Here is a 15,923-nt window from a genome sequence, read left to right as displayed (position 1 = left end):
GAGTTAAGATGGCAGGACTCTAAGCTGCACTGCTTCCAGCCTTTTCTCAGTTCTCAGAACACACCAAAGGCTCTCAACTTAGGACGTGTGAGGTCTGTGCTATTGTCTCTGCTTAAAAAGGCTCAAAAAACTATTCCTTGATTATTCCATAGAAAGTTGGTCCCCACTGTTTCCTGGGCTACCTCTGGAACCATCCAGTACTTGCTCAATATAGATATATTGAATGAATGAGTCTTGCTGCCATAAGATGGTTGGTGGTAACAAACGAAGTCTATGAATACATGTGAGCTAAATCCCATGCCAGGACTCTCTGTGTATAAGGTTACTGAATTTGAGCAACGATCCTAAGACTCAGTCTAGACTCACTGATCATGTAAGTTTATGTAGGTGTTGGGAGGCAGACTATAATCACCTATGGGGTGAAGTATCACTGCCTGGGTGGGCTAGATTACGTCCTTTTCATTTCTTCTTCTTTTATTGAAAAACAATGCATAGTATATTTCTTCCCTGGAACTCTCACACTGTCAACTATTATACCACCCTTGCTTCTGATGGTAGACCCAAGCTTCAAAAACAACCCCCCCCCACCCCAGTTCACCAGCAAAAGACAGGAAAAACTTGGTTAGATACCAGGCACTGAAATCTGATATAAATTTATAGAAAAAATTTTGTTGAATCCAAGTTTAATGAATTTTGTTTTAATGAATTAACATACCTTGCATCAAGCTGTAACCGAGTCTTTATAAGCCAAATGGGGTTGGTTGCTGTGATTGCGGTAAAACCTAAACAAACATGTTTAAAATGAACTCTGGTAAAAATGAAGAACACACTACTGACTTCAAGGTTTTTAAAATAATATACGTCTATATTAAAGAAAATGTATATAAATATTTAAACTATCAATTCATGTATCCTTTACACTTTAACTTTATAAATCCATTCAGCCATGAACAGCTATACTTTATTTCCAGTCTACATTCTCAAATTCTGACCATAACTAAAAGATTCTTTTAAGAGCAAAATCTGATTGTATACAAATTCCTCTCCCATCATATTCAGACTATTCTCTAGGGCACCCTCTACTCTCTAAGCTAAATTTAGAAACCCATTTCTACAGACATCCACATAGAAATTTTGTGTATTCTAGGGCTTTTCAGCATGCAAACTGTACAACAGCTACCCGGGGTCCAACTAACATCACAAATCACTATGTTCAAAATGGAGTCTACATAAACGTCAGCATTTACCAATATCTGTTCTTAAGTTGACTGTATAACAGAAAGAATTGTTGTTTGGCCCTATGAATACTTTATACAAATACACACTTACTAATACTGTTAAAATAATGGTATCACAGAGATAAGGTTTCTGTTAGGATTAATAGGACAGATTTTTTCATTCACTTAAAAACATACAAAAACTCAAAAGTTCAAAAAGTTATAAATCTCACTTTTATAGACACTGAGGAGAGAAACTTAAGGTAGAAGGCAGTTCGAGTTTACTTTAAAACTGGAGTACTATGTATTAACTATCAGTGCGAAAGGGTGGTCCCCTAAGATGGCTCATTCCAGGTAGTAAATTAAGATCTCTGGAACAATATGCTTCTAGCCTAGTGCGTATCTTTTACTTGTTATCTTTCTAGTGTTATGGAAAAACAGAAGCACATGAAATGCAATCTTGATGACAGGAAGTTATAAAGATTGCTTCATCTATACAAAACAGGGTTTTAATATATGGCTTGTAAATATTTAAGATCAGCTACACAAACTTCATAGAGCTACTTACAACAAGGTTACATTTATTCAGTTGGCATTTAAATTCAGTGAAAACTTATATGCAGAAATGTCTAAGGATCTTAACTGCTTTTATACTTTCTGTCGAATACTAGCAAGTCAAGCACGTTATTTTTAGGAAGGTTTTGAAATATAAGCAGCACATTTAATATGAATAAAGTACTTCTAGGAACAAAAATGCTATGGTGCACTTAGGAATAATTTGTTTTTTTTAGTTAACATATAGTGGAGAACTAATCATAAAACTTTCTTGGCTTTCAGAATTAGTATGGCTATATGTCTACAAATGCATAATGATTTTACTACATTGTTTACAAAGTGGAATTTAGTCTCACAGGTTCTTTTCCTTTCTATAATGTCAGATAATTAGCTAACTCAAATTTTACTCCCTTAATCCAGTTTTAATACCATAGAAATAGCCAGCTGTTCCACAAAAAGATGCTTAAATTGAATCTATTTATCAAGCAAGATAAATGAAATAAAAATTAGGTTTGATAACTCCTTTAATAATTTTGTAATGGTTATATAGTCTCCATTTCTCTTAAGTGCTTTTAATACTACATACATATATACATACACATAAAACTAGAATGGGACCAACAATTTTGTAAGCAGCAGCCAGTACTAAAATAATAAAAACTTAACATGTTGGACAGGGTGTCAGGAACATGTCTTAAAAAAAGGTTCTTTTCATGTATATATTCTTGGTAAAAGGAAAGAGAAAAATATTAAACTGATCAGTTTAAAATACTTTGTTTGAAAAAGATTTTTCTTGCATGGTCTGGCTTAATTGAGAATAGAGTTATGGAGTACTGTATTTTTTTTTCCTTTTGAACCTCATTTTTCTATGTGAAAGTCAAGCTAAAGATATTCAAGTTTTATTTTAAAGCTACTATACACCAGACATCAGTATTCTGGTCATACCTCTGACTTAATGATTTTTCATTTTAAACTTCAATATTTGTATTAGCTAAATGTCTATAAGTAATATTAGGAGTTTATTAATAAAAAGCCACCAAGCAGAACCAACCAACAAAATTATCTTTATCTGCATTACTCACAATGGTTTTTATTAATTATTCTGTGAAAATTAAGAAAAAACATTTCCTTTTTATTAAATTTTGAAAGCCTAAAACTGGGAATGCTTATATCAAACTTTTTAAAAAACAGCCTGTCTAGGTAAAAGCCTCAATTTATTATACTTCATTTGAAAAGAAAATGAGAATCAAAGCTTTTTTTTTTAAAAAAAAAAATAGAAGTTCTATTTCTAAAAATATAAACTTAATACCCAAGCTTAACACTTTCAAGTCATAAAGTCCCTCAATTAGAGGCTGGAAAAAGCCCTATATATGTGAATTTTAAAATATTACATTAAATATTTATAAATATTACTAGGAATAAATTTTAAATACTCATAAATTATAGTTTTAATTATCCTCCGTACAGGTTAATAAACAATGACAGGAAGCAAGCAACAGGTATTTCTCACTTAACTAAAATTCATTTCCAGACACAAACTGACCTATGGAACACAACACATTAAAATTTAGGTAAGTGAGAGAATGCTGTCGTCTTATCCCTATATAGCTGCTATTATCCGTAACCTGTGCTCGCTATAGCTGTTTTGGCTCAACTTTCCCAGTAACAAGCTAGCTCTTAATAAAGACACTAGCCTAACTGCCAGCGAACCATTAAGTTAGATAAAGAATCTAGGCATAATCTATAGGATTAACTATTTGTCCTTTACCAGGTGGTCCTTGGGCTTTATGCTATTTCATTCTCTTAACCAAAGATACTCTAATAATTTATGGAGACAGCAGTAAGCTAATTAAATCTAGAAAAATATAACCTATTAATTCAAAAAACAAAACAAGCAGGAAGAAACAAAATTTTACCACTAATTTATAATTATGTATGGTAAGGCAATCTGAAGTTAACAAAGAGCCAAAGCTAAACATGTCTTCCTACTTCTTCTAAAAACTTCTTCACAAAGATACTGGGAATGGTGCCCTGTGAAATTTAGAAATTTCCTATTATTTTTATTTTGGTACTTAAATTTTGTGACATTCTGACAATATGCTATTTTATATTAATATTCTGAGCACCCTGTTAAACATTAAAACTGACTTACAAGTATATGAATAATCTATCTGTAGGTTAGTCAGTTAAAGCAAAATGGCAGTAAATTGGCCATATTGTTAGTAGTATGGTTAATATTTTATTAGAAAGCTTTAAAAAACTTCTAAAACGCAATTTTTAAAATTTTGCTTCATCTAAGACTTCATTCGATAATTTAAACCAATTAAAAACCAGATTAATAGAAATCCTGCTTATAGTAAATTTGTTGAAAATGTTTATTTCATTAAGTGAGTGATACCTGTATTACTGCATTTTCAATACTTTTTATTTCAATTAATTTCTGTAAGAACAAAACCCACCTAACTTTCTAGGAGAAATATATTAAAACTACTTAAAAAAAAAACTGAATTAAAACTAAAACAACTAAGATCCCATATATTCTTATCCCGTATTTGGAAAGTAATGGTAGGTATTAAGATCAATGTTTTTGCAAGATAGTAGAAAGTCAAGTATCAACAGACAAGAGAATAGAAAGTACTGTATTAGACTTTAAAAATATGTTATGCTAAGCAAAGAGAACTATTTTGTCTAAAAGCTGTAGAGCGGTATGATACCATTTATAGCTTTGTAAATCTTAAATACTGTTAAGGAATTCTTTGGAGGTCAAGGCTACTATGGCCAAGCTAAAGACCCCAGGCTTTTATTACACGATGAGACTGAAAAGTTACCCCATTCTTCCTTCTAGAAGGAATAGTATAAAAGAATTAGAATTAAAGTTTTATAAAATACTAAGATAATGCACATACAAATTCAGGAAATAAAAATTCATTTCCCGCCTTCTATTAATTCCACAGCTATTATAAATTCCCAGGGTGTGTTTCTTATAACTAGAGGCTGCAAGAGATGCTCAGATCAGTACTCACGAGGTTTAAGTTAGTCCATATTTCTACAGGAAGTGACCTGCGGATGGGGAGCATGAGATGACACGATCTCACTCTTTTCTCGGGAGAAATGTACAGTAAATGCCTAAAATAGACACAGGCTTTTCTGTATCATAACAACAAGCAGTGACCTCATCAGAAACATGTGTACAAAATGAATCCCATTGGAAGGATTTGAGAAATATTTACTGTGAGATCTAACTTTTTTGAAAATTTTAAGTTAAAAAAGAAAAAGAAAGGACTATCAGAATGGGCCATAGTTTTTTAAAAAATGCACCGAGTACTGAAAATTCTGCCATCTGTAGCAGTTTCAGAGTCCATATACTTACCTAAAAGAAGACCAATTTTGACTTAAAGAAAAAATGCTAACCTTGTCAAAGGGGAATCTAAGAAAATATTTAGAGGGGATCATCATATCCCATTTTCCTACCATTATTATCTACCATGATCAGAGTTCAAACCACAATTTTTTATTCTTTAACAATCATTCTACTTAGTAAATCTTTTTAAAAAATTCAAGTAACTTCATTTTGTAACTGTAATAAAAAAAAAAAGCACAGGTTGCTACAATAGCACCTCCCACCTTTTGCACTATGATCAGTAATATTGCACATCCATTTTTATGAAATATTTTGGGTATTTTGTATTTACTTTCTTGTGTTCTACAAAACAAAAAAACAGGGAGAATGTTTACACACAAACATACAAAACATCTGTCTAACCATCCATCTTGCTGAATAAACTGCCATGGACAAAGTATTTTTTAAAATATTTTATATGTGTAAGACAAAATTTCTATTTAATGAGTAAAAATTTAAACTTTAAATCAAATAGAAAAATGTATCTTGAAAATTAACAGTAATACCATAAGCAAATAAAACCCACCAGCTATGTAGTGCTAAACAATTATATTAGTGACATTTTAAAAAACTGAGCAGTCACTGAGAATATATAATCCAATAAAAAACAGAATTCATTTCCTTTAAATCTGTACTGTTTTATATAAAAGCCTGTAAATTTCATATAAAAATTTTTGAAAATTGGGAGTTACAATAAAGAAAAAAATTTAATTCTATTTCTGTATACACACCTGTGTCCAGGTGTATATAGAAGGATACACAAATTCATTTAAACAGAAACACACAAATAGTCTCAAGAAAACAAGTACCTTCAAGAGCTAAGATATACTTAAGTCTGACAAAGTTCATATGTAGGAGTGAAAAAAAAGAGGCAGGTAAAACAGAGTCATCATTACTCAATTTGATTATACAGCCTCACAATTGGAAAAAAATTTTCAATGCATGAAAGTTTATAGATCAAATTCTTATAGTATTCCCTTGAAACATTAAAAAAAAAAAAGGAAAATAAGACCCCCTTTAAATAAACTGTCTTTTTAATAAAAAATGGCTTAGTATCTAAACATTCGAGTTCATATGGATAACATGCACAATGCAAGTGACTTGAGAGGTTACTTGGAATAAAAATTATATACAAGGTATGTTACTAAATCTGTGACGTGTGTGCTGTTTGATGTGGCAAAATCCGGCAGGCAATATCATTAATGATGCATTTTAGTGTATTTTTGATACTAAAGTGACAAGGTTAGCATTTTTTTGGAATAGACAGTTAAAAAATAATTTTTCACATGACTGCCTCTAAGCGCTTTGCACTCTCAATTCGTATTTAGAAGACCTCTGAAATGATCCTGGGGAAAAACCAGTACAACTTGGTCTAGATTATTACAAGAATGAAGGGGGCAAAAGGCTACCTTAATGAGTCTGCATGGGACCATTCAGTTTCACCAATCATGTAGTTATGTATAAAAACTGCAAAGCTAAATGTTAATGCTTGTGAATAGTGCAAGGAAGCTCTGAAGGCACAATTCTCAGAACATTTTCAGAAAAACTGCAAACAAATGGAAGAAGTATTTTCAAATTACACAGGAAGAGTATAGTGCAATATTCTCTGAACAAGTATAAGACTATCAATTTACCAAAATTCAAGGAATTCAAGTTGGGAAATAGTATCAATGTATAGATAAAAACAGAAAACTATGAGTTAACATTCATACATATTTGAGAAAAAAAAGTACAAAATGTAATTCCACTGAAAATCTTTGGAATGTGACATACAGTAATAAATTCTAATGAGACAGTCTAAAGAAAAAAGATGTTCCAGTGGGAACTGAGATATTCTGAAACTCTAAATTTGCAATACTGAATATATAACTATCCTCAACTTAAAATGATTGCTCATCTACTTTCTTGATTTCAGTTCTTTCAAAAAAGAAAGATCAACATTTCTTTGTAATTTTCTGGGGTTAAAAACAAAAAATAAACACTGAACAATTCAGAAATATACTGTTAAAGATCCTAATATACTGGTTATATGGTTTGAAATTAGCCACTAACTTCTACACTCAAATTTGTAGAAGTAAAATCATAACTATTTGTATCCAACACCTGTAAATGTACATTAAAAAATAATTCTGGTTGTAACTAGATGATCTCTATGGTACTAAAGAATTAATTTTCAAAACACAAATCTATGTAGAGCAACCTACTCATTCCAAGGATAAGGTAATAAAGATTCACATAAATTATGTAACTTGCCCAAGATCTCTCTTCATTGGTAAATAATAATATTTTACCATCTTGTACTTTGAAGTTTTACCTTCCAGCTCTAAAACTTCAATGAGTCAGTCAACAATTACTAAATATAAAAAGCCATGAAAACAATTTATAAGATAGAAGCTAGATTTATTATAAGGCTATTGACCTTTCAGATATCAGTATTTCAAACTTACACTTAGTTCGTTAAGTATGTGGTTCAAATTGATCCATTTTATTTCTAAACAGAAAATGGTTAACAGTTTAACGCACTCATTATTAAGCACATAATTGACACTCAATTTATTGATCAACAGTTGATAAAAGCAGTTATAATTTGCTTTATAAAGTCACAGCATAATTTGGAAATGTGAAGGTATGGTTAAATATGCAACATATCTCAGAAAACTATAGAGAATTTTCTAATGAGAACCAAAGACCATGGCTTTGTCTAACATGTATGGCAGCAAAAGATTCCAGAAACACACTGATCAAACCAAACTCCCAGTATATCTTTAAGGCAGTGCAGAGACCCAGGACTAGCTGTTTTAATTCAGAATCATACATACTCATCAGTGATGAGGGAAGAGCTCATGGAAACATTTCTATAGCAAGCATGTACACATAGCTGGTGCCTAAATTTTGAGTGCTATCTCGTGTGGTTTGTGTGGAATGCTAAACATGTTTTTCAGTATATACATTACAATAACTCTTGAGTATTCAGTAACACATCACTCACAAAAATTTCAGTATTTGAGCACAGGACAAAATGAATACTTTACCAAGAACTGCCGGCACATTTCAGGCAGAAGCCAAAACATGCAGCAAAAAGGGAAAAGGCACTAACAGAAATTGAGGAAAAAAGAGTAAATTACAGCTCTGTAACTTATAGTTTAATTATGGTTGGATTCTTAAAATTGTTAAAAGTGATCACTAAATATTCAGTGGGCTACACAAGACAATGTAAAAATTGTACTACCTGCATGCTATCACAAACTTATAATTACAAAAATGCCAGTTGACAACAGATTTTACATACACTGCCTAATCAAATTTATTGTATACTAATAAATGTAAACATCATGTTGCAGATGCTAATCAATGAAAAGCACATTAACTGCTTTAACTTTGCAATGTTAAATTCATCAGAATTCAGTATTGAGTCTCTAGGTATCAGAAAATTTTTTGTTTTTTAATATTATATATTCATACCTGCCATTGCAGCTGAAATCATGTGTACCTGGGTAGAATCAGGATCAAATAAACCATTCAACTTTTCCTTGCAGTTTGAATAAGCAGCAAAGTATATTGCTCTAAAATAAAGATTTAAATTTTGTCAATAAGCGTGTTGCTTAATTCCTAAGATTTAAATGATATGTAAATTGATCTTTATTATTTAGAGTGGAGAAATCTAAAAACATAAACAAAGCCTTAGCCACATTCTTACATAACATCACATACATATTTTTCCATGAAGACCATGAAGTACTTTTTGTGTCAACTCATTAAAGATAAATTCAAATGTAAAGCATCCCCAGACACTGCATCCCAGTATTTTGATAGCAACTGACTAACTAAAACAGAAAAGTATTTCTGTAAGAGTTTGATGACTGGAAAACACATGAGTAAGGCTAGAAGGCCTATGTAATGCTAAGACTAAATTAAATATACTTAAGTAAATGCATTACAGGTTTTTTTAAAGAGAGGGAGGTAGAACTGACCCAAGTGATCCAAGTGTATGTTAAACAATTTTGAGGTACTGTGGTATATGCTAATCTCTACTACAGAGTAGTTCAGAGCATCTTTAGACAAAAAAACTGAAAAACAAATCAGTCCCATCAGGTCAGATCATGCTTGCTAACATTCGTAAACACTGCATCAAATCTGTAAATATTTTCCCTGTTAACTTATTTATTGTAACTCAAAGCATCCCAACTACCTCATCACTGATTTAGCTTTCTAGGCACTGACTGACTTTCTTACTGTATCAAATATCCTGTTATTTCCCCAAAATTCTGATTATTTGTCCAATAAGGGTCAGAATAAACAAACAAGTACAAATGGGGAGTCTCCATTTTGTGCTTTTTAATGTGCTTAAGAAAAAAGAGAAATTAATTTAAAATGAAACATTCTACTTCATGAGAAAGAAAAGAAAAATAGGATACATTTAATGATACCAAATTATGAAGAATAAATAATGCATTACTAGGAGTGAATAAGAAAAAGGCACCCTAATGAGAAAATGGGCAAAGAATATATATAGGTAATTCACAGATGAGATATACAAATGACAAATAATTATAAGGAGGAGGGCATGACCGCACCAGAAATAAAACAAATGTACACCTAAACAGTGAAAAATGTCTAGTCTCGTTGGCAAGTATTAAGAGACATGGACAGTAGCCAGTATTGGTAATAATATGTTGACAAAGAGCAACTAAGTCACTATTTGAGAATAATGCCTTTTCAGAAGGCAACTGAGTAATATTCACTAATTTTAAATGTGCATATGCCCTCTTATCCGGAAATTATTTTAGGTAGTTATCCTGAGGAAAAATACTTGCTTAAGTACTCAAGGATAAAGGTACAGCTACATTCACAAAACCCTTGTTTTTAGCAGGAAAAATCTGGAAATAAATCTAAAGGTCTATCAATAAGGGAATGCTTATTCATGATGGGAAAGTCAAATTATACAATTAAAAACTCTACATATTTTCAGGGAAAAAGCTTCAAGACAAATTTGTTGAAATATTTTTAATAGGATTCAATTTATGTAAGTGATAGTAAGTATACATATTATCTATTTTATGTACATGTTAAGCCAGGAAAATTAATGGAAGACAATAAACCAAACTGTTTATCAAGGGTGGTTATCCATGGGGAGAAGAGTAAGTGTGTGTGGGAAGGTGCATGGGGTGAGAGGTGATGTGTTTAAAGTGGAATGTCAAGCTTTATGCTATACATTTTTTTAGTTTTCACATAAAAAATGAAATTTGTGATCATTTTTTAAAGAACTGATATAAAGCTGAAATCCGATAAATAATGAGACATGGACCTGCTATACTGTTTGGTTACAGAGATCTGGGAATACATTTTCACTCTGAATGTCAACTCTGTACAATGTTCTATCATGGAAGATATCAATCTAAGATAAAAAATTATCTGAGAAAAATGACAAATTAATGTAAAGGCCTCTTTGGCTTCTTGAACTTAACGCAAAAATTGCTTCACAACGATCTCACTAAGAGGTCCTTTGCACCTACATATGGTACCATCTGTCTACCCTTTTAGATGGTTACTGGTAACTGTTACACCATAGTGCTTTATCCTCATCACTTCCACTTCTCTTCAGCATCTACCTTCATTAAGCATGAAACAAGAGAGACTGCTAGAATGTGAATAATTAAACGTATTTCTTTTTTTTTTTTTACCTGGAAGGAGCCACCCCTACTAAATTGGGGCCTAATCCTCTAAATAAGGAACGAGGCCCTTCTTTTTCCAAGATCACCCTGAAAGAGAAAAATATTATTTAGAAAAGAATGTCGTTCAAAGTGTGGTACTTTATTTACATAGCAAACTTAGAGTCTAAATCCCTTATGTTTGTACTATAATATGTTACAATGCTCCGGTCAGTTTTCCTCACTTACGAAAATCTGTTTTTCTCAGCATAGCATAGCATAGCATACGTTACTAAAGACTAGTAATAGATTTATTAGTGATAAAAAAAAGATCTCCATTCAGATTCTTTCCTGAAAGTTTTAAAGACATATAACAATACAGATTTCTACATTTATTTTCATATGATCATGCTATTCTTATCTTTAATCTCCTCCATTTTACTATCTTTACCAGAAAAATCTATTCCCAGTTAGAAATATAGTTCCCTCCTAGTATTTGAGGTCCTATCCTCGATACTGGACAACTTCCAGGTATTGCAGCATTATCTTATCCAACCATTCCAGTGAAATGCTATAGCAAAAATCTATCACCCTAACATCCTTTAGGGTGCAAAAATGGAACGCCTGCTACCATCTCTCCCTTTACTCAGTTAACATTTACTATGCTGAACACTTACTATATAAAGACTGAGCAGAGTAAGGAGATAGATAAGAGGGTGATAAATTTCTCTGTCATTGCGAAATCTGTTGTCCAGTTGCGGAAAAAAGAATTATATTGAAACAAATAATTTAACAGATCATATTAATAAGCAAATACTACACAAACTAGCTACAGATGCCCAGCAGGGAAAGAAACAGGCATGTCAAAGTCATGGAAGATTTTCTGAGGTGAGCTACTAAATGAAGTTTTGAGTAAGAAGAAATACAGATTGAGAAAGAGCATGTATTTTAATTCCGAGTTAACAGACTAGGCCAACGGTTCTGAGCAACTATATGCCTAAGAATGATCTCCCCCCTGGAGGGCAACTGAGCAAAATGGTTAATTAAGGGCTTGAATCATGGGGTCAGATTTCTCAATATAAAACCCAATTTTGGAAACCAACTAGCTGTAAGAACATAAAGTAATAACTTTTCTCTTATCCTTATTTTCATCAGTAGTAAATAGAGAAAAACAGTACTTTTCCTGGGGAGGGGGGAGGTATACCGTGATGACTAAGTAAGTTAATATAAAAAGAGCTCACAGTAAATACTTGATAAATCTTAATAATATTATCGTTATTACTGGGACATTTGTTTAAAATCCAAATTTCTCTGATCCCACCCTCAAAGTACTCTGATTCAATAGCTCAGCAATTTGCGTTTTTATCCTGTTGTCAGATGACACAGGTGATACGAGACCATTTTGGTAAAACTACATTAGACAGAAGAAGAACTAAGAGTGACAAGTTGTAGAGCACATTTTGAAGATGTCAGTGTTTGTTAGCCCTTTCTGTGTTATAAAACCCTTGAGAAGTTAAGGAAGTATCCTTTTAAGAAAACGAACATTTGCAAACACTCACAATTTTGCACACAATTTCACTTAATTTATAGATCTCTTGAAACTCTTCCATGAGCCCCTAAGAAACCAAGAGAGCCTGGGGGGATTTCCCACAGTTCCTGGATAAGAAGTCATAAAACACTTCATACCCATTTAACGACGGCCACAATCAAGACAACTGGAGAAAAACAGGGATTGGCGAGGATGTTTAGAAACTAGAAATCTCATTCATTGGTGATGGGAATGTAAAATGATATATCCACTCTGGAGAACAGTTTGGCAGTTCCTCAAAATGTTAAATATAAAGTTACCCTATGACTCAGAAATTCTACTCCTAGTATATCCCCAAGAGAAATAGAACATACATCCCTATAATGGTATGATTCATAATACTCAAAAAGTGGAGACAATCCAAATGTCCACCAATAAATGAGTGAATAAATTAAATGTGGTATGTATCTACACAATGAAATATTTGGCAATAAAAAGATACTTGTTACAACACACATGAAGCTTGAAAACACGCTAAGTGAAAGAAACCAGTCACAAGAGGCCACATATCGTGTATCTAATTCCTTCTACACAAAATGTCCTGAATATGCAGATCTATAATGACAGAGAGTAGATTAGTAGTTATTGCCCAGGGGGAGAGGGAAAGAAGAAAGTGAGGAGTGACTGCTAAAAGGGAAGGGTCCCTTTCTGTGGTGATAATGAAAATGTTCTAAATTTAGAATGTGGTGATGGCTACACAAATCTGTGAACAGAAAACTGAACTGTTCACTTTGAATGGATGAATTTTATAGTATGTAAATTATATCTCAATAAAGATGTTGGGAAATAAAAAAAGGAAGAAGCAGCCATGAAACATTGATTAGGATGGCACCCCTGAATAGGGAAACAATGGGAATGAGAGTGAAGAGAGGTTAAGGGAAGAAAATGTAGACATGGAAGTCACTGGATACTGATGACAGATGAAACGTGACATTGACTCACGGTATTGTACAAAGATCAAAGGAAGAATTTTAAGGAGAGGTAATCAGTGGTAGTAACTATCAAAATCATGATATTAAAATACTCTATTACTAGTTAGATAGAAGTTTTACCTCTAACTATGGCATTTTAACCTAAAACTGTTATCAATTTTATTCTACCTACTCATGTACTTAGGTAAGTTTGAAAAAAGAAGAGTGATGAAATCTTTTGGTAGTGAAGGCAAACACACAGTATGAGTTTACTTGCTACTACAAAATAAACACTACTGAACTAAGTTCAAATAGATTATGTCCCAAGTGAGCTGATAAGACAGACACACAAGACATTCAGTTGTATATGTAAGTTTAAACATGTAAAACCTAATTTCAACAGTTTTGAAATTTCAAATCCAATTTGGAACATAATGAGGTATGGTAAAACATAAAAATAAATCTTTTTCAAATCAAGAAATGCCTAACACTGAATCATGTTTTTATAAATATGCTTTGTATCTGTTATATTTAGGTTATATAAAAATCAGACTGTTATTAATTAGATGTACTTACTTGTGTGAGTACTTTGAAAATTCAAAATATGCAAAGAGTTGTTATTAGCATTTAACAAAATCACATTTCAAAAACAAATGAATTCATAATCCAAAATAAAATACCTTAAATAGCTTTAGAAAATAAATCCACTGGATAAATGTAGAAAAATATTCCAAATACACATTACTTGGAAACAATATAACATTTTACATTATTTGAATTACTGTACATTTCCATTAGGGATCACTGTTTCTAAGGAATATAGCAGAGTAATTCTGTCATTAAGTTTGTAAAAACCTCTTAAAATATGGCAGAATATAAATAAACAAACATAGGCATCATTAAGGTAAACAGACAAAAGAAAAAAAAAGTCATGAATCCTGTGCTCTCACTTTAGGCAATGGAGAGGTCCCGGAGACACTACTCGGTTGACACTGGCTCCAGCCATGGTGTTCAGCTGAACTTCAGAGATATACAGTGTCACAGAAGATGACTGCAGCCGTGTTTTTACCACTTCCAGTGGACATGTCAGAATAGCTCCCACTGTACCACCACATCTACAAAAAAAATGAAAGAAACAAAACTTACCTACTTAATTCATAAATTAGTAAATATGCACTGAGCTGTGAAACGTGTGAGCAACTGGGGCTTTGCAAAGGTACTAAAATTGAGAATTTTGATTTCTGAAGACTAAATATTTTTTAATTTAATGTTTTACTTATTTGACTGTATGCAAAACACTTTCAGTAGCTAAATATCTATCTAGCAAGAATAATTAGCTAAAGACTCCAAATTGTGTGTGTTGACTCTAAAATTTACTGGTGTAAGACAACACAGCTTAAATACTATTTTAAGGGTCTATTTGGTACTCCCTGCCCAGATATTACTTACGGCTTTGTTGAAACCTAGATCATTATTTGAGGTATATCCTATCTCTCAAACTCCAAACCTATCTTTTAAAACTTAAGAAATGATCTTGAGAACAAGAAATAAATCACGAATGGATATTCATACATGTCTCATATTTTAAATATCCAAATACCCAGAAGTGTTTCACTTACAAATAAATACGGCATTTGAGTCTCAAAATCAGAATCTCTCAGGCCCACATGTGGAAATTTGTGCAAAGTAGGTAGGCTGAGTTAGAAGAACCCAATTTAAATACAAGGATCAATCACGAAAACAACAAAATAAAAGCTCTTAAATGATATTATTTAAGCTTTCAAAAGACATATGAGAAAGGGTGAGTAAGTTTTTAAATGCAAGAATGGGAAATAATTTTCTCTTAAGAGCATTAAAAGCTACCCCAGGAAGCCCTGAAAACTGCTTTCTAACTAGAGGAAAATCACTCAGGAGAGCTCTTACTGCAGTGAATGAGCAAAGCAGACTGAGTCAGAAGTAATCCAGACCTCCAAAACAGGCATGAAAGGAAGAAAAACAGCCCACCAACAGAAAAATACAAAACAGTTACACCTCTAGAACTGAAAAAAAGTATATATGGGAGGAAGTTATAGCTCAGTGGTAGAATGCATGCTTAGCATGCAGGAGGTCCTGGGTTCAATCCTCAGTACCTCCACTTAAAAATAAATAAGTAAATAAATTTAATAACCTCCCCTAACCCTCCCCCCAACAAAAAAAAGTATGTATAAAAATATATATAATAAAAGGAAAGCAGGCATATAACAACAATATCACTCCAAATAAAAGTTAGGACAAGAAATCATTAAATAAGAATATTTCATATTAATGTAACAGTACACGCCATCAAGAAAATAAAATTGAAACAAACTATGCAGTAAGAGTGAAATATTAATTAATACAACAAATTAAAAAGAGAACACCTATATCTAAATAAAACTTGATTCTTACCTCAAACCATATTTAAAAAATTAACTCAAAATGGAGACCTAAATGTAAAACATGAAAACTATAGAACTTTTAGAAGAGAAAATACTTGGAGAAAAATGTTTCTGACTTTAGATTAGGCACAAATTTCTTAGATGAACAACAACAACAACAAAAGAGAAAAAGCATGAATCATAAAAG

The 15,923-nt window shown here is 32.2% G+C and overlaps 1 protein-coding gene across 2 annotated transcripts in view; it reads right to left on the bottom strand.

Moving 5' to 3' along the window:
* Window positions 1-15,923, bottom strand: part of SLC25A36 (solute carrier family 25 member 36) — a 35,500-nt gene that overhangs the window by 8,098 nt on the left and 11,479 nt on the right. For both annotated transcript variants that reach the window (XM_010976788.3, XM_064491604.1), the window contains 4 exons: window positions 14,270-14,434; window positions 10,854-10,931; window positions 8,635-8,735; window positions 716-782 (listed from right to left, as the gene is read on the bottom strand). In XM_010976788.3, the coding sequence (XP_010975090.1) occupies window positions 716-782; window positions 8,635-8,735; window positions 10,854-10,931; window positions 14,270-14,434 (411 nt within the window). The remainder of the gene's footprint in view (window positions 1-715; window positions 783-8,634; window positions 8,736-10,853; window positions 10,932-14,269; window positions 14,435-15,923) is intronic.

The sequence above is a fragment of the Camelus dromedarius genome, chromosome 2, assembly GCF_036321535.1.
Source record: "Camelus dromedarius isolate mCamDro1 chromosome 2, mCamDro1.pat, whole genome shotgun sequence".
Classification (NCBI taxonomy): domain Eukaryota; kingdom Metazoa; phylum Chordata; class Mammalia; order Artiodactyla; family Camelidae; genus Camelus; species Camelus dromedarius.
This window is presented reverse-complemented; position numbering and strand designations above follow the sequence as displayed.